General features: G+C 47.2%; 2 protein-coding genes across 2 annotated transcripts; one reads left to right on the forward strand and one right to left on the reverse strand.

Annotated features, from left to right (window-relative positions):
- The first annotated feature begins 786 nt into the window (after nt 1-786).
- On the forward strand, nt 787-20,426 carry CIZ1 (CDKN1A interacting zinc finger protein 1). Its single transcript, XM_039720150.1, has 17 exons — nt 787-920; nt 1,232-1,365; nt 3,248-3,363; nt 5,801-5,964; nt 6,986-7,121; nt 8,032-8,092; nt 10,915-10,994; nt 11,347-11,426; nt 12,356-12,538; nt 12,864-12,994; nt 13,416-13,500; nt 14,083-14,196; nt 14,539-14,718; nt 15,322-15,391; nt 16,480-16,601; nt 19,278-19,488; nt 19,573-20,426. Exons 2-17 carry the CDS (start codon nt 1,259-1,261, stop codon nt 19,869-19,871), a joined length of 2,139 nt encoding a protein of 712 aa, XP_039576084.1. The 5' UTR covers nt 787-920; nt 1,232-1,258; the 3' UTR covers nt 19,872-20,426.
- Nucleotides 20,386-24,491, reverse strand: BBLN (bublin coiled coil protein). The gene is made up of 2 exons (XM_039720151.1): nt 24,354-24,491; nt 20,386-21,465 (listed from the first exon to the last, which is right to left on the reverse strand). Exons 1-2 carry the CDS (start codon nt 24,439-24,441, stop codon nt 21,272-21,274), a joined length of 282 nt encoding a protein of 93 aa, XP_039576085.1. The 5' UTR covers nt 24,442-24,491; the 3' UTR covers nt 20,386-21,271.
- Nucleotides 24,492-24,858: the final 367 nt, after the last annotated feature.

The following is a 24,858-nucleotide window of genomic DNA, read 5'->3' on the forward strand; positions in this document are numbered from 1 at the left end:
TTTACTGCCATGGATAAAAAGACTATAAAGTAAATTATTTCAGGATGGATTCTCTGGAATAGCAAGGATCAGAAATGTATCTTGATCCTTCTGAGGTTTAGCATAAGAAGAAATGATAGTCACAGTATATTTTCAGAGAGCCTGTGTGAAAGTGCTTAAAATTAATTTTGCTATAGAAAACAGGCCGTGCAGGAAAGGTTTTGCTGCAAACCCACCCCCCTGCCAAAAAAAACCAAACCAAACAAACAAACAAACCCAAAAAAAAGGGGAAAAAGAAAAAGGGGGACGGACCCTGCTAGAGAAGTCATCTCAGTCTACAGCATAAAGCAATATTGCAAAAGTCCCTGTTTATTTTCTTCCAGGTTCTCATAATAGGCTTGCCAAGATGTGACCACAGCAAATGGCCAGAGGCTACTTTGGGTTTTTTCTATCTTCTCGGTGAGATGGTTACCAAAGATTCCCCTGGACTATTAAAAAAAACCAAAAAAAAAACCCCAAAAAAACCCAAAACAAACAAACAAACAAACAAACAAAAACCCCACCAAAACCAAAAAACAAAGAGCAGAAAGCCCACGCTGTTGGATGCCATCTGCTGCTCCTGTGCAGCAGTTTATTCCATTCCCTGCCCAGCCCTGGGCAGATGGTGTCCATTCCCTCCCAGCCCTCTCGAGGGACAGGGGACCTCAATGCCGCCTCTGCGCGGGGAATGAGGGATGGAGGTGCTGCGAGCTGGGGCGACCTGAGAGGAGGCTGCGGGGGTGATCCCCAGCCCCGCGGGGGCGGCCGTGTCCTGCAGCCCTGCCCAAGGAGCTGCCTCCCGCCTGGGCTGGGCCGGGGAGCGGGGCCGGGCAGGTGCTTGTTGTCCCCGGCGGGAAGATGGAGGCGGCGGGCGGGGAGCGGTGATCGCCGCGGGCTGCGCCGTGAGTGTCGGCGGGGCGAGGAGGCGAAGGCTCGGGAAGCGGCTGCGGGTCCCGGCGCGGCCCCGCCGCGGGGAGCGGGCGCCGCGGGCAGGGGAGGGTGGGAGCGGGTTTTGGGAGGTGGGGTTTGGAAACCTCTTCCACAGGCTGCCGCTTGCGATGACCCCGGGGGGAAGGAGGAGGCGGCAGGGGGGGATCGGCTCAGTGAATGAATGGGCGGCAGCGGCGGCGGCTCCTCTGCTCAATGGCTGCTGGGCTGATACGCGCCAGCCCCGCAGCCGGTGCCTCCCTCGCCCTCCCGTATTTTGTCTCAGGCTCGCCTCGCTCGGGGCTCCCCAGACATGTTCAACCAGCAGCAGTTCCAGCAGCAGCTGCTGCAGCTCCAGCACCTCCTCCAGCAGCAGCAGCAGCAGCACCATCACCACCCTCCGGCGCAGCAGGGAGGCCGGTAAGCGCCGCTACGCGAGGCCGGGGATCCGGGGCCTGTCCCGGGGGACCGCTCTCCTCCGCCTCCCTGCGCTCCGTCCGTCCTCGCCACGGCGGGGCTGGTGCGGGGCTGCCCTCCCCTGGTGGGGAAGGCCACAAAGGGAGGCGGGCGAGGGTTGGGGGGCGCGGGCCTCGGTCGGGGCAGAGCCTGGCGGCACCGGGTGGGCCGGGGGAGTGCGAGGCAGGGCGGCGGCCCCTGTGGGGTCTTGCCGTGTCCCCTCAGCGCTCCGGGGATCCCTGTCCGCCCTCCGGGGCTGCAGTGCCCGGGAGCCCGCGGGTGACCCGGGCAGTCCGGGTAGGAGCGGTGGGTGGGTGGATGCTCCGAGCCGAGCGTCGCCCCTCAGGGCGGGCAGGGCAGCCGGGGCTCGGGGAAAACGCCTTCTCCTGCAGAAACACAGCGCTCAGCAGAGCCACCCTCAGCAGACAGGAGCACTTTATTGTTTTATTGTTGAACTTAAACTGTTTATTTATTTGCTTTCTCCGGCTGGGTCTGCTGGTGTGGGTGCGATGATTGAACTTATTTCTGCAGTGGCACCAGCGCTAAGGCTGTGGCTGAGCACGGTGGGGCAGGGAGGGGATGGAGAAAATTGTGTTTTGTTCGTGAAAGCAGAAAGAACATTTGTCAGAAAGGAACCACGGTTTTCCTAAGAAATGCAAGATGTGAAACAACTTAAATAGGAGCAGTTGTCCCCGATGAGCTGAGACTTATAGAACCAGCACAAATTCTCTGAAATAATGCATTTCTTTGCAATTACTGTTATCTTTAAAGCCTTGTTCTTTGCAAATTCAAAGCAAATGTGAATTTAGGAAGAAATTTAATTTGTTATTTAAGGAATTATTGTGTTACTTTATCCTTATAAGGCATTTGTCACTGAGGTAAGCGTGGGAATTTTTCTGTTTTACTAGCAATATGAACCTGCAAATCTCTTTACCATTTTTATATGTTTTATGCTATAAAAAAAGCTGCACTTAAAATGCCAGTAAGGGGCTGACTGCTAGATAGCACGGCTGCATCTTACACCTTTAAAAGTATGATTTTTGTGGTATAAATATCTCTGCTCAGAGATTGGAACAATCTAGAGCAGCAAATGTGGAGATGAGCTGCTGTGAATTCTGTTGAAGGGGTTGGGTTTTTTTGTCAGGGTGGATATTTCGATCCGTGTTTGTACCTCTCTTCAGCTCTGACAGATTCAGCTGTGTCAGCAGCGTGCATAGAGGTGGGCCTGACCTTGCAATCGCCTGAAGAAGTGCCTGCCAGTTTCCTCAGACTTTTCTCTCACGTCTGCTCCACCCTCCTTAGAACTGGAGAGTTCTTCCCTGCTGCTTCTTCCTCCTCGTGTTTTAAATATGAAGGCCGTGCTTTATTTTTCCATCTGGTTCTTGCAGTTAGGGGGCACCATTGACAGTTCTGACCTGTCTGGCTCCGTGTGGGAGGTGTTGATTTTGGGAAAATGAGCTCTAAGCTACTGCAAAAACTCCCTGGTTTTTAGAACTTTTTTGTTGTCGTGTTAAATGTAGCCGCTGATCTAGATCACTCATTTCTCCTGACGGGTGCTGCATAATTCTGTAGAACCGCAGTCAGCTCCTGGGCTTTTTTTATGCTGCTTGGGAGGCTCTATGTGGGCTTGGTGCTAAGGAGTTGTCTCTGACCTCAAATTCTTTGATAGACAATCTGTCAGCTTTGGAAATTCCAGGAGAGTGGAGGAAAGAGGATACAGTGCCAGCGCATGGTGTCTTTTCATGCATGTATATCAGCCTTTCAGCTGTTTGCCCCTCTGTTTTGTGCTTAGAATGGAAGGATACAGTTTTTATTGGGTTCTCATGATTGATGCCTTCTTTTCCAGGGGTTTGCCGCCGCCACAGCAGCAACAGATGCTGAGCTTACGGGCAACAAATCAGCCCTCGCTGCTCAGTGCCAATCCTATGCTTCAGCGGGCCTTACTCATGCAGCAGATGCAAGGTACTGTCGTTATGGGAAACGCTTACTTACTGGAGTTATTTAATCATCCTCTTGGACTGAAACCATACCATGGCTATTTCCTGCTGAACCAGTGCAGTTCTTGTACTTGGCAGTTCTGTTTGTTGTCTTCTTTTTTTTTTTTCCTCCCATCTTTTCTTTAAATTAGTCTGCTCTGCAGTCCTCAGAACAGAGGTTCTTCAGTTGTTCACAACTGGGAATAGCATGTGGAGGTATCAGGTTAGATACTAAATACCTTCCCTTTTAGGCTTGATGCAGCAAGTATTTTTTCATCAATATATTTAGATCAAATACTGAGATTTTGATTATTTGTCTTTCTTGGTTACAAGGTTAAGGCCATTTATTTAATTATCTGTTACGTGTGCTCTGACCTTGTTTGCAGTAGATTTTTTTCTTTGTCCAAAGTTAGTACAGTACAAACAAATACAGCATATTAAGGTAGAAGATGGTTTGGCCGTTAATTGTATTGTGAAATTTTGATTCCCTGAAATGACCGTAATTTCTATGGTGGGCAATATCTCTGTCTTTCCATTATTGTGTTTCCACAAGTGGATTTTCCTTTTCTTTTTGTGTTTTCAAAACAAATTTATGAAGCTGCCTTAATAATAGAATTACTAATGTGAAGATAATAGGAATAAAGATATGTTTTTAATTTTTGCTTATGTCTTAACCTGACAGTTCTTTTCAACACAGAAAATCAGTACCTGGGATAGTTCTCAAGTGCCTAGTCTAGATTAATGCCTGCAATTTCTACCTTTCCTGTGAATCATGTCCAGATGTGAAGACAAAAGATTTATTCTGCATGTCGTTAACTCTCCTTTTGTTCTCTCTTGCCCATTTAACGAGAGGGCTCTCTAGTGACTCCAGTGGCTCTCCACAGATCTCTCTCAGGTTGAAGGAAAAGTGACAGTGAGAAAGGACAAGCCATGCTCTGATGATTGATGTACATATGTTGTTATCAGGAAAAATTGTGACTCCAGCCTTCAGTCAGTCGTGCTCCTTCTAGATATGTTTGCAGTCAGCTGACGTTTTTCCCTCAATCTTTTATTGAGGAGTTGTATTTAAATAATGTGCCAAGGGCTTGGGGCTAATTAGATAGAGCAGGATAAGATATGTTAATGAATACTTGACATGCACTTTGTCTTAGTGTTGCTCCTCTTCACCTCTCCATGGAGTTGTGACTTTTCTCAATCACCTACCTCAGGTAGCCACAATTAACATGGAATAAGGTTGCCAATGTCCATGTGGCCCTTTTTAGTGATATGAATTTTTTGGCCATTGAGGTGTGGGTTTCATGTAAGAATATCTGATGCTGTGCCATTTCTGTCCCTGGGAAGCATCAGCATAAATAATTCATTGTCTGTGTGTGGCTTCAGCAGTGGGAATAGGAAAAGATAAATACTTCAAATTGAAACAGATGTGTGGTTCTTTAAAGGTATCAAACCAAGAGCAGAAGATGATTTTTTGTGTTAGATTTTTTTTAAAATATATATAGCTATGCCTTTTTACAGTAAGGGATTATATATGGGAAGTAATAATACATTAGATTGCTTTTGATGACAAACATAGGGAGTACTTCCTATTGTGTTGCAGGCTTTTAAGAGGGTACCTTGGTTTTTCAGGTGTTGGGTGGCTGTTTCCAAACTTTGCTGTCCTGTTTTTGCAGCTGCTAAAAGGCTGGAGTATGCACTAATTCAAGTGAGAGGGAAAAAATGGCAATTTAAGTCCAGGTTCCCTGAATCATGGATGGTTTCTGAGGGTATAGCTGAGGAATCTGGGCCCCTCCATTCTCTCACACCTGAAATGGGGGTGACAAGGACTGTCTTCAGAAGAAATTTTTGACACTTGGTTAATAGTCTATGGATGCTGAACTGTTCAGAAAGCAGAGCATTATAATTGGAAATGGCAGAGTCTCAAGTGTCAGAGTTGAGGTTGACATGTTGAGCTTGCATGACAACTAAGTGGCAGAGAGGACTGTGGGATTTTTTTTTTAAGTTTGGTGTTGTTTTAAATTAAATGCTGTTACTGGGTTGTTTTAAAGAGCTCCAAGCTATGGTGTGGGCAGTCAACTGCACAAATGCGGGGTGAAGTTTCCTTTTTTTACAGAGAGTTTTGTTAAATGAGACTTTGTTTGTTGCAAACACGAGTGCTAATGTGCTCAGATCAAATAATTGCTCTAATGATCTTTGCCTGGAGTGGCAATTATAATTAAATAGCCTGATCCATAGTAATGGTTGCTATCACATCACATCATTCTGTGTGCTGAAGAGGGCAGAGCCCAGAGCACCTCGGCAGTGCCCAGTAAAGGACAGGGTCATGTGTAGAGGAGCCCTTCCCCTCTGCCTGCTTGTGCAGGGGGAAGATTTTCTGTCTCCTTTGCAGAGCACAGGGTGGTGAGACGCTGTGTTTGCATTTACAGGAAACCTGCGTGGATTTAACATGACGGCGCCAGCACTGCAGCAGTTCTTCCCTCAGGCTACAAGACATTCCCTCCTGGGACCACCACCTGTTGGGGTCTCCTTGAAGCCTCGGCTGGGCTTCCCCAGCCTCCCATTCCAGCGGCAGAACCGGACCTTCCGCAAGGTGGGACTGTGGTTTGCAGCTCCTGGGGAGCTTTGTGCTCCTTCTGCACTTGCAGTTGTTGACCCTATAGTAGGCGGAGTACAAAGGAGAAGGGAGAGAGCCTTACAAAGAAAATAATGTTTTGCGCTGTGCTGCTGATACAGAAATGCAGAAATCATTCCATCCCAAAGGCTTTTGTGGTCCATATTTACATTTATGCTGCTGACACAGAAATACAGAAATCATTCCATCCCAAAGGCTTTTGTGGTTTTGCATTTACGATGCAAAAGTTTCTTGTCACTACTTGCCCAAGAGAGAGAATTCCCCATTATAGAAGTGTTTAAACCTAGGATATAAAAGGAGCCTTTAGAAATATCAGCTTTAAAGTAAATGCAACTATAGAAATCCTGGCTAAGTGCTTTGCTGTTCCAAAGCAGTTTGTTGTTCCCAAACAACTTGCTCCTACTATGGACACTCTGCCTCTTTGGGCTGTTCTCTCACTTTTTAAGATCAGACTCATATTTGTCCTTGTGGATTTTGTAAAATCTACAGTTCTTGTTTTGTGAAAACCTTTCTCACTTTCCATAATTAAGACCTCTTTTGTAAACTGGAAATGGTTCTTGGGTTGACTGCTACTTGCCTCCTCTTAGACTAGCTTTGGCATATTTCATCCCATTCTGTCAGAAAGAAGTGGTGGATAAGGTAAACTTGCACTCTTGGGCTGTCCTCCGGAGTGAAAAAAAGGGGAATTATTTTGGAATATCCTTTGCCCTGCCCTGCCCTGTTCCTCTAGCATGATCCTACCCTCTGCAAGCAGCTGCTGCTTAAAGTGCTGGGGACATGTCCTGGCTGCCTGTGGAACTGAAATACCGTGCTCTCTTTGACCATGTAAGCTTGCCTTAGGTGGGGCAGTCCATTGTGAACCATCTATTCCTTTCCATTATCACTGCAATTCCTGTTCCTGCCCCACAGTAAAGCTCTGGTGCTTTAGGCAGTGTGTGTTAAGGACTAAGAGATGGCAGTGACTCTCTGCCCATTGCAGGACTTCCAGAGGGTTCCTGACAGGAAGCGGGAACTAGATCCTGGTTCTTCATCTCAGACACAAGGTGATGACAAAATGGAAATTGCAGAGGGAATGCAAGCAGGCTCGGAGCAGAACAATTCCTCACCATCCACAGGTAAGGGGGAGCCTGTTGTGAAACAACTGCTTGCAAATATGATAAACATCTCCTGACTAGTCCTGCAGCAAAAACTGGAGATGATTTTAGGCTTAATCAGCTATGTTTCTCTCTAATTGTAAATACTTAAACTGCTTGTGATAGCCTTCTGCTGTGTGCTTCATATACCATTTTTACCTGATTTTTTTTTTAATGAGCCTGCTTGATTTCTCTTGCATGGATGCCTCTCAGAAGTCCCTTTTAACACTGAGCTCTGTTTAAGATGGGGGGCAAAAATGAAAACTGGTCTGAAATTAAAGCTTTCACGTTGCCTTACCCATGCTGAAGTCAACATCTCATGCAGCCAAACACATCAAGCAGAACCAGTTACAATCAGCTAAGAAAAAGATGAGTTGAAAGTCCTGGTGCCCCACTTGTCAAAACAGAAACTGCTGGCACTGAGTATCATGATGTCAGATACAACACAGATGTGGGGATGTCATTTCTGACTGAAGAGTGCACAATTCAAAATTACAGGCTTTGATGAGGTTGTGACCAGGGAATATGCAGCAGTGAAAACTGTCTTATTAACTGGTTGCTGTCAGGTAGATGTGCCACCTTGGCTTATATTAATGTTCCCATGATCATGGCTCTTGTCACTTAGGTACAAGACTGAGACCCATTTAATAGATATGAACATAGATTTCTTTTTTTTTTTGATCAACACCTCATACAGTGACATTGCAATAAAGCTCAAATATTTGAGGTCATTATCTAACCTTGTCAGAGCAGCTCATAAATTCAGAATAAGCAAGTATTTAGTATTATTTGCTCTAACAGAGCCTCATTGGCATTTGCCATTCAGATATGGAACACGCTCAAGGTGGCATGGTCTGTTTTGCTAAGGAAGTCTCCTTCTGTGTTCCTGCAGAGCCAAGAACTCCAGCAGAGTCTGTGTTGAACACTGAGCCTGCAGCAAAAAGACTGAAGAGGTATTTATTGAATGGGGTATTGAGATAGTTACTGAGTTTAGAATTATTCTCTAATTTTATTTTCTGATAATTAGGGCTGTATACCCTATTGGCCTGATGTCTAGCATGTAAGAAGTATTTCAGATGCTTGTGAACAGCTTGCTTCAGAAAGTCTTGTGGTGCTTGCTGACATACTGAGTGTTGTGGCGTCTCTGCTAGGGGTGATCCAATTATGAGAATGAAAAATGAGAGGTGCAGCTCCTCTAGATGTGCAACAAAGCTGAGTTTGCTCATGTATTCTTCTGCCAGGATCCCTGTAAGAAGCATAGAGGTTCTTTTCTATTCTGATGTATTTCTCTGAGTTTCTTCCCTAAATGTCAAAAGAGTGAAATGAGCAGAAAGGGAAAGCAAGCCTTGGAATATATTAGGTTACAGTAGGTGTACAAGAGGGTAGATTATTTTGAGAAATGATAAAGGAAAGGTATCCAAGCCTGTATCCATGCACGTTGAGTTCTGTATCCCTTCTGCAAAGGTTGCCTTGCCAGTATCTCTGTCTGTTGGGTAAAAATAGACAAAGGCAATCCTATTATCCCCCAGGGATGCACGGCAGGCTGGCCTTGGCAGGCCCATCCCGGCTCTCCCGGCCTCCCCAGGGTGCGGCAGGGACAGGCAGGGCTGCATTGCCATCTAGTGGGAAGGCACCTCGCGGAGTTCCCGCTGCCATCTGCACCGGGCTGCTCCTCTCCCAGAACTGTCACCCTTGGCTGGCGTGGAGGGAGAAGAGGAAGGAGTGAACACAGATTTCTGTAGGCACTGACTTGAGAATTCTCCAGCATATGTTAACGACGATGAGTCAGGACTCCTGGGTGCTCTTACCTTCCCTGGCAGGCATTCGCCGCCTGCTTTTGGACAGGTTTCCTCACCTCGCTGTTTCCCATCTGTAGATTACAGATTAATGGATAGCTTTAGGGGGAATATTCCAGGATTGCATTATCAAGGTAATATCCAAACATCAAAGTAAAACATTAAAGAGTGGTAAATATTGTGTGCTCAGGGACCATCGTGAGTTATGGACTCTGATTAGCAAGAAAGTGAATAAATTCAATTAAAGCTAGGTCGAATACATTTGAGTGCATGCTTTGTTAATCTGTTTGCCAAAGCTAATTTAATTTTAATTACATTAATATTTAGCAGGGTATTAATCAAAGTCCTGTTACATGCACTGAAAACAAGAATCAAGTCTGAGGAATGACAGCTCTCACTGCAGCAAGCCAGCTATTAGGAAAATTCTTTCCTAAGCTGCAGTTAGGGACTGCCAGATTTGATGCATATATTATGGCTGGTATTTACCTAGAATAGATTATTCCTTAGCTTTTTTTTGAACTGTTTCTAGTATCTTCCAATGAACACATGAAGGATCTGTGAAAAAAAAATAGTTTACTGTTCTCATACTGCCCTTCACAGACGAGAAGGGCATTCCCCCCATCTATGTAATAAAATTGTGGTTTATGCTTCATTGTTCCATTCCCTTTAGCCAGAAATACCAGCCTCCTTCTTCATTTCAGGTTTTCCCACTTCTGCCTTTGCTCCTATATACCATCTGTACACCTGGAACAACATCCTCATTCCAGTGCAGAAAGCACTCATCACCTTCAAATCTTCCTTGAACACCCACTTCTAGCATGGCATCACAAGTATCCATAGAATACCATTTCCTCTTTAGATTATGCTCGTGGTGGCTTTTTCTCCCTTAGATTGCTCCTTAGGTTTGCAGTTCAGGCTGCAAACCCTCGCCCTGAGTGCTGGCACCATCTGTGTGTGGTACCGTCAGCGTTGAGCCTGCTGGCAGCACCTGACAAATAATGTTAATGCCAGTCACTCTAGTTTAATTCGTGTTTGCAGTGCCCAAACCCTGCTGCATATTTATAGCTGTGTAACCCAGTTCCCTTATCACGTATCAATCCGATAAATGATGCGGTGCGCGTGCGGTCGGGTAGCGGGACGCGGTACCTGCGCTATCGGCTGTCCTGCTTGTGCAGAAGGTGCTGCTCCCTCCTGCCAGAAGGACACCAGCAGGTGGGAATTTGAGCCACCCTCAGAGCAGACAGTCAAGTCATGGTGGAAAGTCAGTCCTGACAGAAAAATGGGGGATGTAGGAAGAGACAGCAGAGGATGTAGAAAGAGACTGCAGAGAACGCTTTGTGCCCTCTGGAAGTCAGACATTTATTCTTAATAGTCCCCTCAGGAGCGCTATTCTCCTTAGCAGATCACCAAAAGCAAGGCCCTTTTGATTTGCATCTTGTAGAGTTTCACTTCCCCCACAAGCAGAGCTGTAGGGACTCTGAAATGAAACACGACTGGTATGAATAGAACAGGCGGCTGTGGTGAAATCCCTCTAAAGGCACCATGGAGAACTCCTTCAGTGCTAATAGGTCTCTTCTCTCATGTACAGAGCAGCCAGGAGCACTGTCCAGGTGTTGCAATTTCCCTCCAGCTCACCAGGCATGACAGGAGAGAGCTCTCGGAGCTCTTACTGAGAATATTTCTTGTATGAACTTAATTCCCTTCAGGCTTCTTGCAGGAGAGGGCAGCTAACCAAAAAATCAATTGCAGCTTTCTTGTCCAGATTATTGCTGTTTCTGAATCCATTCTAGAACACCCACTCTACATTATTTATTTATTTCTGCCAAATCCTTGCCTCAAATACCACTTCCAGTAGCTTATTGATTTGGGAGGTTAGTGGAGAGTGTGGTAGGTTAGACCCCAGCCTGTGCCTTGGTGTGCCTTTTGAAGCTCTTGTCTGTAACCTGGCAACTGAGGTACTTTTCTTGATATCCTTGAAGTGTGACTGGCGAGTCTGCGTTAGAGGATGCCACAGACAGCAAGAAAGCAGGAGTCTCATGCACCCATGTCCAAGCTGATGGTGAGTTGCTGAACCCTGTGATTTGAACTTTTACGACACTCCTTGCTGGAACTGAACCTGTAGGTCTCATGGGTCTACAGAAATATTCTTCCCCCAGTTGTACAGGATGGGGAAAGGAGGATAAAATCTAGAAACCAAATACAAGCTATGTCCCCTAATATCTGTTACCTGCCAAAGGCAAATGATTGAATGTTTCCATCTTAATTATTAAGGATAAGGAGAAAGGTTTGTGAACTGGCTTATGGCCAGCAGTGCTGTGAGGAAAGCTCCCTGACTTCACTCACCTGCTGCTCTGTTTTTCCTGTCATTGCTGTTTTGATTTAAGACTGCTAAAAGGACTGTCCCTTCTTAGGTACAGACAATGCAAAGGAGTACACAGCTGAAGATCTCTCCAGAGAGAGGAAATTCTCTGAGGAACCGAAGGCTCCTGAGGTGAGCAGACACCGCTCCATGCAGGGGTGGTGCAGAACATACAACCTCCCCCTCCATCCTGGAGAAGCCCGTTGCCACTGGGAACCAGCTGGCACCCACGTCTGGAGCTCTGTCTCCTGCTGTAAGCTGTTGTCCCTGGCAATAAGGCATAATATGTCTGCAATTAGTGCACAGTCTGCTCTGACTTGCTGCTTTTGTACCTCTGCTGGCCTGTTCCTCACCTGCTGCTGCCTGTGGATGGGGCATTCATTAAGATTTTTGTATTCAGCTGGAAAGATGGAAGGCTGAACTGAAAGAGTTACTTAAAACTCTTATATGTGGAGGGCCATAGCTAAATACATCTTTCATACTGCTAAAGAGAAAGTGTAAAAAGATTCAGGTGGTGTTAAAAGATGCAACCTGAGAGTCTTTTGCATGAAATACATGGCCCCCATGCTGGATGTTAAATCAGGACCTCAGGCTGTGTAATGCTGTGAGCAGACAAAGATTTAACCTCAGGTGTGAATCAGACTTGACAGTCTTCCATAATTGGAGACATTTATTGATGTGATCAAATGTATCATCCTGCCCATGTCTGAGTTCCTGACTCCATCAGGTGTAGTGCTGAGTAGGCTTTATTTTGCTGTGGAGAAACATGAGCTGATTGAGTCCCTTAGCAACAATTGTTTGTGGCTCCAGTCCCCAGAGACTGGATCATACAGAGGCTGCAGAAACAACCATCTGTACTAATAGGGCTGGTGCTATGACACAGGGATAGCCAATTTAGCAGCTTTGGGAGGAGTGTGTTGAGAGTCCTGATCAGCCTCCTGTGGGTTCAAGCTTAAGTGCATTTTCCTAAAGAGTAAAGAGCTTAGGTGACATACAAAAAGCAGGTGTAATTTTTATTCTACGGAGGGATTGAACTTAATGTTGACTCCTTCTTTTGACAGGTGTTGAGCTCTGGAGGTTCACTGAAAGTGACTATTCAGCAGAGCAGTGAGAGCAGAGCTATCAGTACAACAGCTCTGAAACCAGGGCACTGGGCCTGCGACGTGGGCACAGCTGATCCCAACCCAGAATCAGTCCTTAAATTCTACTGTTACATCTGCAAGACCAATTGCTGCAGTCAGCAGGTAAAAATGCACAGGTCTGACAGGGATCCAGGTGGTCAAGAGATGGGAATTAGATGGCTGATCTCTTGTTAGCAAGGGTTCATGTTTTAGGAACAAGGAACATAAGAAATGATGACAAGTATGCAGATAAAATAAACCTCTCCTGAGAGCTGGCAAGCAACCTGCTAGAGAGAGAATGTGGGTGGATCCACAGGCAGCCATGCTCTTAGGCTTTTGTATTTCATTGTTAAACAGCAGTCAAAAGAAAGGAAAGCATAGCTCATACCTATTATTTTCTGTGTTTTGGATACATTTAAAAGGATTTTTCTCCTAACCTCTCTTTCAGAATTTCCAATCCCACATGGCTGGAATTCAGCACCAGCAGCGACTTGGGGAGATTCAGCACATGAGCAATGTTTGTTTTGTTTCACTATTGCCCATGGTGAAACAGCAGAAGGTGCTAGCAGGAAAAGATGGGTAAGTGTTGGTCTGCAGTAGAAAATTCAGTCTGAGAGTGTGACCCTACTTGGGTTCTAAAATTTTTCACTGCACCAGGGTGCCTCTCAGTTTAAGGTAAGGTGCAAACCCCCTCTGGTTTCAAGGGCCTTAATCTCCTTCAGGCAACTTTCTATATTGCTGAAGGATACCAGAGTTGACTTTGACCTGTGTAGTTTTTAATACAGTAGATTAAGTAGGAGACCTGTTCTGTTCTATCTGGTGCATTTCTGACAGCACAAGCTAAAGCAACCTGTAAGTAGGTGAGAAGGCGAGAAAATAAATTTGAGCCTGTAAAGATAGGAATTGTGAAGAAAACAATGCCAGGGACAGATTGCTACCTGCAGTATTCCATGGAGAATGAAAAAGGTGTGACTTACAGCTCTATCTGTTGTCACTTCAGAGAGACCCAGCAGCGGTGGTGTAACACGTGTCAGGTGCATTTCACAGGGGACCTCATCAAACATCGCAGGACCCAGGAGCACAAGGTAACAGCCATGGCATGGACTTCATTTTGCACTGACCTTTTGTCTGGGGATTATATGGAAGTGTGTAGCATCTCCTGCTCCCCAAGCAGCAAAGGAGAAGTGACTGAAGTGGAAGGGTGCACACTAAGTTCTGCAGGTAACTCCTCCCTAAGGGCACTGCAGTGTTACCTCCTGCCTCTGGTATTGTTGGAGCTCCCAGTTGTTGTGACGTGTCAGTATGGCCTGAGGCACCTCTAGTCTGTAATTCTTGACTTTTCTTAAGAAGTATGGCTTATCATACTCACCTAATGAATTGAATGGAGGAATTGGTGGGCAGCCTCTTTAAACCAGACTTCAGGCAGGCCAGCATATTTATTGACTTTTAGGGAAGAAGTGACAGAACACCTATTTTAAGACACACTTATTTTGCTCTGCATATTTTTCATCTTTTTGGTGGATAAGAGTTAGGGAGCCCTTTCTGCTGAAAATACTTATTTTCTGTATGGTCTCCCAGCATGCGGGGCTGACTTTGTTTCAAGATTCATCTGCATTCCTCCAAAGCAGTGCCTCTTGTGACTTACAGAATTGTCCCTCTTTCCTTAGCTGGCCAAACGCTCGCTTCGTCCTTTCTGCACAGTCTGCAGCCGCCACTTCAAGACCCCCCGCAAGTTTGTGGAGCATATGAAGTCCCCTGAGCACAAACAGAAAGCCAAAGAGGTAATACTGCCTGCATGGAGAGCTGTGCAGGTCTGGAGGCAGCTACACTGTAGAGCAGAATAACTTCTGCTTTCCTGACTACTGTGGGGCTGAAAGGAAGATGTGCAGTTCTTCCAACCCTGTTTTAATTTTCATCTTTTGCTCAACTTCAGTTGTTAGCACTGTGAAAGAAGTTGAGTGAAAAAGGGAGAAGGTGTTGGATGTGTCTAGAAGTAAGAGAGCTTTATGCCCCTCTTGCAGTCCCTTCTGCTCATCACATACAATCTGTCCTGAGTCTGGGCTCTTCCTTGGTTAAATGGCAAGTGCAGAGTTGTTCTGATCTTTCTTTTCCGTACGTTACAGGTTAGGCTAGGAGAGAAGGAATTGGGGAGCCCAGAAGATTCAGAGGAGTTGATCACTGTGGATGCTGTTGGCTGTTTTGAAGATGATGATGAGGAAGAGGAGGAGGAGGAGGGAGGAGCTGGTGAGGAGGAAGACCATGATGTAGTGCTGATGGAGAATGAGGATTCTGCTGCCAAGCAGGTATGCTGTGCAACAGAAGAAGGAATGACCTATCTGGGAATCTGCTGTGGGATCCTATGACTTAGTTGGTCTTGGCTGGATGAGCTCAGGATTTCGAGAGTCTGCTCAGCTTTGTACTGCAGTAGGGTGGGACTCTAGGGTTCTTCCAGCGCACAGGGTGATGCAGAAGAGAATCAGGCACTATGTGTGGGATACATGAAGGTGTTTCTGCTGGGCTGTACAGCTTCTGCTGTCTGTGGACATTAACTTTGTTGAGGAGCACAAAGCAGTATTGACATAGTCTCTTTTAACAGCCCAGCAGTAGCTGGGTTTGATAGCAAGTGTGTAGAGGTTTATCTTGACAAATGCATTCCCAGTAGAGAGCAATTACCAAGAAGGAGGTACATGGCTAAGCTCCTTCAGGCTTGGAGTGCAAGGGGTGATTTTAACCCTTGTAATGAAGTGGTCTGCTGACATTGGGGTTTGCATCTGCCCCTGATCAGAGGCTGTGCAACTCTGTCTCTGGTATGTGAATCCTGTTTTGCTTTCAAGTTTACCAGAAAAATGCAAGAGCCTGACAATTGCCATAGATACAGTAGGCACTAATGTTCTTTCGGTTTCCAGACTGGGCTGAAGGAAGTGTCTTTGGAGGATTACGAAGGAAGTGAGAAGTATTGTCCAGACACAGCCTATGGTAAGCAAGCAGAGTTAAGCACAAAGGGCCACAGAGCCTTCTCTGGCCACATGCTGTATCTGTAGGAGAGGATGGTCTCTACCTACTGTTATAATGACTTCTTGGGCCACCGTGCTCCAGCATCTGCATTGGACTGGTGCAGGTCACTGCTGCCTGGAGAAGAACCTCTCCTGAAAGCAGGATGTTTCTTTATTACTGTGTGATAAAACATGAGGATGTGATTGATGTTTGTCAGCTGCCTTTTGCTTTGAAGAAGGATGAGAGCCAGATACATTTCTGAGGTAGGACATGGAACAAGCAGGGCAGGAGTACTGAAGAAAGTAGGGAGCAAATGAGGGATGCTCTGGAAAGATGGAGTCGGAAAGCATATTGACTGGGATGCTTTCCAACAGAAATGCAGCTTGCAGAGAGATACTGAGCATCACTGACAGTATCAAACTCTCTGCTAGACCCAAAGTGTGCATGTTTCCTCTGCTTCAGAACCCCCACGCTGTACCGAGCAGTTCCTCAGCCGTGCTGCTGGCCTGGTGGGCAATGGTTCCTCCAGATGGCTGTGTCTGGTCCCCACCCTGTAAGCAACTGACTTCAAACCCCTAATGGCCACTCGTGTTTGAGGAGGGCAGCTCTGCAGAGGCTGTTTTGTGCCCAAGGAGAGCTCTGTTTACACGAATCTTCCATATCGCTGTAACCTTCCACTATCGTGTGGCAGATGGAATAATGATTCATGCTGTGAATGTTCTCTGCGTGTTCCTCTTGCGCGCCTGCTGTCTTCTGCTTGGTTTGATCCCATTACATTAGATCACATGTTCTCTGTAGTTTTCCATTGTATTCTTTTCTCCCTTTTCCCCCCTTAACGCTCTGTGTAGTTTCTTTGCTCTGGCAGCCAGATTTCTCTCTGAATATCAACCACAGCCATTCCATGGTAAGACGAGATATTCAGCAAGTCATCTTGCAAATCCCTGATTAACAGAAGCAAAGCTTTCCACCTCTCCTTCTTTACTCCCATCCCCCTTCTCTTTTAACATGCTTTCATTATTTGAGTTCCATTCAATGTGATCTGTGATTTCCCTTCCCCTCCCGTTTCGCAGGCCTGGATTTTCTGGTCCCCGTCGCAGGTTACCTCTGCAGGCTGTGTCACAAATTCTACCATAGCGACTCCGCTGCCCGGCTCGCACACTGCAAGTCCCTGATGCATTTTGAGAACTTTCAGGTTAGACCCTTTGGCGATTGCATGGCCTGGCATTTGTTTCCCCCGTGCGTGTCTCTCCAGTGAATCCACCACGTTAGCTGTCTTGTCTCCAGCTCATTTCCATCATCCTTGGTGTCCATTATGCTGTAGCTTTCTCCCGGTGTGCTCTGTCTTTGTCTCCCTTGGCCCTTGTAGATCTAAAACCAGTTAAGTCCTGCTTCCCAGCTACTGCTGCTGTCATCTTTTTGCCTGTTTCTGGCTGGGAATCTTCCTCAGAGTGTCCGCTCTGTTTGCTGAACCTGTGGAGTCTGTCATTTAGTCTAGGCCTCTTCTCTGTTAGATTACAGGTTGGTCAAGGTGGGATGGAGCAGGAGAGAGAGGCTGTTCCTTGTAAAGAAAGCTGGTGTATACGCATCTCCAGGTGTGATACTGCAAGAACAGCTCCTTTAGCCAAAAGCGTGGGTGTGATTCATCCAGGAAGAGGCCTGGTAAAATCAGATACCTCAGAAATCTGAAAATTTAACATTACAGACTCTTTATGTGATAGAATCTAGAAGCTGGTGAGAGTCCATTTGTCCCCAGGGTCAGCCTGCAAGAGGAAGTCTGTCTGTCTATCCGTCTGTCTCTCTCTTGTCTGCTGCCCTTTCCTAGAAACTCCTTAGCACAAAGCTCTGCAAACTGATGCTGTTCCTTTGCTTTTCTGGCTCCACCTAAAGAAGCCGTATTGCCCCTTGCTGCTTTCGTATCTAAAGCTTTTCCTACTGGGCTGGCCTGGAATCTGCCTCCGTTGTTCTGTCCTTGTTGACTTGCCAGGGGGTAAGGGGCCTGGATTAGTGCTTGTGGAGGGTACACAGGACTTGCACTGTTTCTGCCCTATCCCGTGACCACTGCCTGGGCCCTCCTGTATGGGAGAGCTCTATTCCCTGTCCTTGGCAAGGAGGGAGGCTCCCACATCGACTTGGTCCTCTGGCTGCACCCACAATGTACTCCCAAAAACTGCTGTGCTTCCCTACCACCCTTTTAAATAGTGTTTAAAAAAAAAACCCAAACACACATACACACACCCTAACCCCAAAATTTCATGGTTTTCTTCTAGTCTTCAGACAGAAGAAACTATTCCCAGTCGGCCACCACTGCCTTCAGGAAGGGGTGGAGTGCTTTAGAATTCTGCCAGCATTCAGAGCAGTGGATTTGGAATGGGAGGAGACCACAGCTGTTCATGGTTGCTCATCCTCTCCCACTCCTGCAGCTAGTCATTTCAGGAATGAAGGAATTGGACTTGTTTTCCTGGCTTGTTTTAGATCAGCATAGAGTGAAACTGTAGCAGCAGCCACTTATGTCACTCTTTTGGCCCACTTAGAGCTGAAATCAGATGCTCTTCAAATGCATGCCAGAATGACCTGGGGAGTTCATGAGAAGAGTCCAGACTTGCATGTTTGCAGGCAGATAACTATTGTTCTTGCCTGCCTGGGTGCCTTGAGGTTGTCACAGTCTGAGTTAAATCACTGCCAGTTGCTGGGATATTCTCAGCAAAGTAGCTCAGCAGAGGTTTTCAAAGCAGAGAATTGTGTGCTGTTGAGACAATTTACAGCATCACTCTGGACACCAGTTTGCATGCCTGCACCTGCTTAGGTTTGGGTACAGTACGACTCGACTGATCCAATTCCAGTGCGATGTGATACTGTTCACATCCCACGATTTGAGGAGAGGAAGAACAAGCCTGCAGTGATAAACTGAATTACAATGTAAAGCTGCCTGTCAGATGTCCTGTAATTGCACATTGCAGACCAGTGAAAGGCATTGTGCTCGAAATTGTTTCCTTAAATTGTCAGGTGTAATGCTAGTGCCAGTTCAGAGAACCCTTTAGCAGGCAGCTGAAAGGGACTTGATTATGCACTTGATTATGAAGGGAAAGAATGAACTTCAGTTTGTTCCTTTAGGTCATGATCTCTCTGGGCATTGAAGACGGGGTTCCTGCTATGTGTTAGCTAGCTACAGTGAGCTGTTTTCCCAAAATCCAGTTTGGAACATGCGTAGTAGCCATTTTAATCTCTTTACAGACCTCTGCTGGTTCATCATGATAGTGAGTGCAAATGAGTCATTTTATTGATTATATGCTTACCTTTACTCTGTGGAAAATCCCAGTGACTTGTAACGAGATAGATTGAATATGATATCGTAGCCTTCCTGTCAACAGTTCCACTGACCGTGCAGATTTTATCAACGAGTGAAGAAGTACAAAGCTTTCAGCTTAAGCCTTGCTTTGGCTGATAAACATTAAATCACACCAGTAGCTGAGGGCTGTGCAGAGCCTCACATGCCCAGGGTATGTGTCCTGGCACTAGCTGAAGCAGGAGCTGTCACTTGCACTGTTACATCTACAGAGTCCTGAGTCTGACTGACATTAATAGTTGCCAGATCATGATTTCTGTCTCAGGAACCACAAGTCTGCCATGCACTCGCTCAGCATTAAGTAATGTGAGAGGGACTTCAGTTTTTAATATAACTTTTCCTCACAGGAGCTGACCTTTCTCTGTTGAGAGCCACAGCAGCCAGGCCAGGAGCTGCTGAGATCACTTGTGCCCCTGCCACTCACCACTGTTTTTGTACAGGTGTTCCTGGACCAGCTGCTGCTTTGCTGCAGTGACAGGAGCTGAGCTGGGCTTCTCTCTCACGTTGATTTGTTTGTATTTGCAGAGATACAAGGCAGCAAGGCATCGTGCCACAACTGCCTACCCCGAGGCTCCTTTGCATTCCCAGGGCTCCAGCTCCCAATTGCTGGATGATCCAAAACAGCCTCTTGCTACAGCAGCACATACCAGCAAGAAGATGAATGATGATCATGGGATAGATAAGGAGGGCACAGAGCTGCCAGCCCTGCAAGAACAAACTTCAAGGTCTCTGGAGGGTAAGGGTGAGCTGGCCACCTCTAGGCCAGAGGGCAAGAGCCTGGCCAGTGTGACTGACGATGTGTGTGGTATCATGGTTGTAGAAGAAGAAAGTCTCCAGGAAGAGAACAAGTCCACTGCCACTAGTGCCGACTGCCTGTTCTCTGAGGAGAGCCACCCCCCAGGGGAGTCACTGGGACCTGAGGAAGAAGCCAACACAGCCAGGCAGAGGGCGGGCACAGACGACCACCAGGATCCAGGGAGTGGAGGAGGCTTAGGACAGGAGGAGGCAGCAGATGCAGGCCAGGAGGCAGCAGCAGAGCCTTCCTCCCTCGCCAAAGGTGAGACAGCTGGTCTCACCTCTGCTGGGTGCAGACGCTCTTCCAGGCGCAAACCCAGATAGAGTGGCCTTAAAGGAGAGCCCTTTACATATGATATTTGCTGGAAATGTTTATTTTCTGAGTCTTTTAATAGAGCAAAACCTTCAACTTTACTGCTGTTTTTATTTTAAGAATAAATAAGCCTGGCTTTAGCGTGTCTAATACAGGATAGTGTTGCTTATTACTTGTACAGTTGGGATACAGCAGTTACGTGGAAAGACTGAGGTTTGGATTGTTGAACCTGAAAGAAGATGGTAATGGGATTTCCATAGGGGACAAACTTCACGGAGTGATGGATGCAGACTTAAGAATTCTTTGTAGTTCCTCTCATTTCCTTTCCAGGCAGAGAAAGTGTTTATCTCTTGAGAGACTCCGCTGAATTCTGCTTTTCAGCACACTTTCCTTCCTAAGACACACTGTTGGACAAGCAGTCTTGGACAAGTCCTAAGCTAGGCAAAAACATGCACCTTGGTCCTTTGTTAATACTACAAGGCTTAATCCAATTTGTTCTCATAGCGGAGACTCTCAGGAACAAAGTTTGTTTCAAACTGATTTTAATAAAACACATTTCTTTTAAATAACCTCTTTAACTTTCCAAAAAACTCCTTTGACTTTACAGAAGTAGAACAGTAGACTTCTTCAAAAGTGCTGGCTCTAGGACATACTGACAAGATGACAAAGTACAGACCAGACCTCTTGTGCCTTGTGAGAATGTACAGGGAGGGCTCTGCTTTCTATTGCTGACACTGTGGTGGGGGCTGGCCAGGCTGCTCTGCCTCTGCACACCTCGGTCCTTAATGGCAGCTGAAGCAGTGGGGCAGCTCCCAGTTACAATGGTCAGAAACATCACTCTGGTAGCTTGTCTTATCTGCTTGGAATGAATGGAGTGGAAGTGTCCAGTGATCTGGAACCATGTGCCCATATTTTGTACATCACAGTTAATGTGACTAAGGGAGAAGAAGCTGTAGCTTCAAGGCCCAGGCCCTCCCTCTCCAGGGCTGTCATCAAAGTTACACTTAGGGACAAGCCTGGAGTCAGGACAGCCCCTGCCAAAAGGGGTAAAGCCATAATACTCCTTGCTTGGATTTAAGGAAAAGAGAGCAGAGGTAATTTTTCCACTTTGTGAAGAGGGCCTGTCTGCAAACTACCTCCATGGGCTCAGGTTTCCTACAACCAGCTTTAACCAGGTGGGAGTGCCAAGCTCATGTTGGGGAGCAGAAAGACCCAGCTCTCCAACACCCACCCTTGTGCTTCTGCACCTGTCTCACAGCTAAAGGAAAACAACATGGAAATGAATGGCAGGATACAAACACAGAAAGGAACAAGTAACAGACATGAGGCACCTCTGCTATTCAAGTTCTACATTAAATTGGTGACCAGTAACTGTCCCCTTAGCAACACCAGCTGAGAGTGTGGTCAGACTCTAGGCAGGAGGCTGGGATCCCTGCACATCAGCTCCTGTGTTCAGCTGCTTGCTCTGCTGCTGGAACTCCAGCCGGGTCTGGCGGTTGGACTCCAGCAGTTCCTTCAAGCAGACGTGAAGGTGATCATTCTTCTCCTCCAGGTGATCCAAGCAGGAGTTGATCTGGTCCAGCATGGAGTTTATTGCTGCATATTCTAAAAGCAAGGGAAATGAGAGACTGAACAATGTAAGTACAAGGTCACTGCAGTCAGAGCAGGCAGTGAGAGCTCTGGCAAAACATGCCCACAGCATTTTGGCTGTGTCTTATTTGCCCCTGGGTGGGTGAACTAAAATGCAACAGCATCCTGCATGCTCTGTTGCCTGATCAAATCAGGCCAATGAAAAGCTGGAACACTAGTAACAAGATCTAAGGCAAGGTACCTGGGCAGTCCAAACAATTGTGGGCACATGTGACAGCCTCAGGTCTCACACACAAACAGCCAGCCATAGGCTGAGTGCTGACTGCAACAGTACCAGATACATCCCAAAGACAAGGCAGCCCTTTTAGCTGCCTTTGGAATCACCTTTCCTGACAGTACAGACACTTTGTCAGCATGTTGTAGGGTTTATTTTCCATGAACTGGGTAAGGCTTCCAGGCTGGCATGTGCTTCACTCAGGCCTGGCTGGAGTCAGGCTGCCACAGCAGTGCAGCCAGCATGGCTGTGGCAGGAGGGCATGAGCCCAAAGGTGCTGGTAGTGGCACCATTATTTCCACAGAAGGTAAGTGTTGGGCACTGAGTTCAGCCACAGGGTTTTCATGCTCTGTTAAGGCTTTGGGTACTTCAGATTAAACCTAGACTCACTGCAGACAATCCTGGCACTTGGTTCTCTAGGTAGAGTTTCTTATTCACAGCATTGTTTCAAGTGCAGCAGTTTGCCATTTCACAGTGGTGTGTGTCAGCACTGTTACCCAGCTGAAGAATGCTGTGCTTCTGCAACACTTGCTTTTGGCTTGCTCCAAGCAATATTCACACAATCCTGAAGAACAAAATCCAAACTGAAAAACCAGACAAACTGCTGAGGTTATTCATGACCCCTGGGGAGCTGCAGGGGACCCCAGATGGAGCCAGTCCCATGTTCCTTCCTGAAGGCACACAGCTGGGCGAGTGCAGGGAGGCAGAGCTGGAGCTGTGACCTGTGGGCTGATGTCTGTGAGGATCAGGGGCTGCAGGACAGGGAAGGATGCTCATGGGCTGGGGCTGGCTCCTCTCCAGGCAGCTCCTCTGAGCCCAGGGGGATACTCACAGTGCCTGGAACACCGGGCTGAGCTGAAGGGTGTGGGGAGGGGAGGGAGGATGAGGATGGGCACCCCAGGAGGGTCAGGCTGTGCTGAAATCGTCCAGACCAGCTCTGCCCCTCTCAGCTGTCCCTTTGCCAGGGTGTCCTGGTGCCCCAGCACACCAGGTACAGGCACTGCCATTTCCAGCAGCTTTGAAAGAACAGAATATTTAAACATTGATGTCATTTGCATTATTAATAGCTAAGAAGTTTCATTATGAAAAAATAATTATCCTCCTTTTCTTATAACCACTTTGGAGCTGTTCAGAGTGTTGCAGCCTTTAATTCTTTGGAGAATTGTGTAATGTTGCATTTGAGCTCATTAATAAAACTTTGGCCTTGTAGGTATTCATAGATGTGGCATTATGAGCAAGAGCACTGATGATGTTCTTGCATTTAAAAATCAATCCCACAAACACATGCTTTCCAGAAAGGTGGCAGATATCAGTATTGTTCAAGGTACATGAGTTACAGCTCTTCAGTTTGGTGCACCAAATTCCAATTAAATGGTGAGCAGATCCCAGGCAGACATGGTAACTACTTCTGGCAAGAAGTCTGTAATCACAGCAGAAACTTAATTTTCTCCACACCTAAAACTCAAATGAACATTGTAGAATTTTTTTCAGCTTTGGGAAATGAAAAAAATTTAAATATTTTAAAATAAGCTGGAAAAATCTTTGATTATTTTCCATTTGTTGTGAGCTTGGTGGATTTTTGTGGAAATATAACTACGTCCCTGTTGGAAACACTGAGCAAGAGCATGGCAATTGCCTTAATTCCTCTACATTCTTACAAGAATAGTTGACAAAAATCAGGTTTCGTACTTGAGATGAAAGAAGAGATCCACAGCCTCAGCCCCACCAGACCAGGAAATAGCAGCAGCCCTTAATGACCAGCTACTGCACACAAAGCCCGGTTAATTACAAGTTGAACAACCCAATTAGTTAGGATGTAGATCCAATTTAGTGACTTTCTCCATCATTCCAATGTGTCTCTTAGCTCTTCCAAAAAATGAAATACAAATCACTGTGATGATGCAAAGCAGTGAACACACTTGGGGTGTGCAGAAATGATTGTCCTGTCAGCAGCTAGATCCCAGACAACTCCTAAAATCACCTGTGTGGGTCACATCTGGGAACAGAATATTTTGGGAAACAGCAGAACCCAACTCCAGCACTTTCAACAGAAGAGTAGCAAATTGCTTACTCTGAAAGAATTCCAGTTTTGAGTGACCTCTACGTGCACATTACTGCTCTGCTGTCGTGTCGCTTTCTCCACGGGCTGGTTCTAACCGGACAGGGCATATCGGAATTGGCATACCCAAGGGCACACCCAGGCACTGCAGAAATGCCCCGAAGTGGAATTTGCCGAGATTAAATTCCCTTTTCCATGCATGACAACTTCTCCCAGATCTGCCCACGTGATCTGCCCTGTGGTTTCGAAACCTGAACATCCTCTTCCCTGACATCCGCACCCCGTACCCCAACAATGGCACAAAATTTTTTCACAAGAAAAAAAATCCATCCCAGGGCAACGCATAAGGTGTCAGTGCTCCATGGCGGGGTGGAAATCAAGCCCTGCATCCCCTCAGCCGCACTGCCGTGCAGCGGGTGCTTGGCTGGCACTGGGCACCGCTCCTGGCAGAACATCTGGGCACACCTGGGCACACCGGCGCTCTGCCACCCGCAGCCCAGGGCACCGGGCCAGGCCATCCTGCGCCACGGGACCCCCTCCGAGATGGCGGCCCCGCTCTCCCCCACGCACCTTCCTCCTCGAAGGTGTCCCCGCCCTCGTCGCCCTCGTCGCCGGCGCCGCCGCCCAGCACGTGCGGGTCCCCGTTGGGCCCCGACATCCCGCCGCGCCCGCCCGCGCCGCGCCGCCGCCCGCAGGGCGCCCTGCGCGTCACGCAGGCCGGCGCTGCGGAGAGCTCCGTGGTTAGCGCGGCGGGCGCGGGGCGCAGGCGCGCGGGCGGGCGGCCCCGGGGGTCAGCGCCGCGTTCCCCGTTCTTCGGGGATTTTTCCCAAACGCGTGCCCAGCGCTGGGCTGTGTCCTTGCCCATCCCAAGTGTCCTCAGGTCCTCCTGAACTCCCCTGCTCAGGGGCCGCCATCGGCACTAAGCGCTTATTTCCCAACACAAATGATGTTCTGTATAAATCTGCATTCTGTCCCTGCGGGCCATCCCGTCCCCACTAGGGCTTTGCTGCTGAGCTCCCAACTCCAGCCCTGTCTCCAGCTCTGCTTCGTCCACTAAGCGGCTGGAACCAGCCTC

The sequence above is a fragment of the Passer montanus genome, unplaced genomic scaffold (genome assembly GCF_014805655.1).
Source record: "Passer montanus isolate IOZ18808 unplaced genomic scaffold, ASM1480565v1 scaffold43, whole genome shotgun sequence".
NCBI classification, from domain to species: domain Eukaryota; kingdom Metazoa; phylum Chordata; class Aves; order Passeriformes; family Passeridae; genus Passer; species Passer montanus.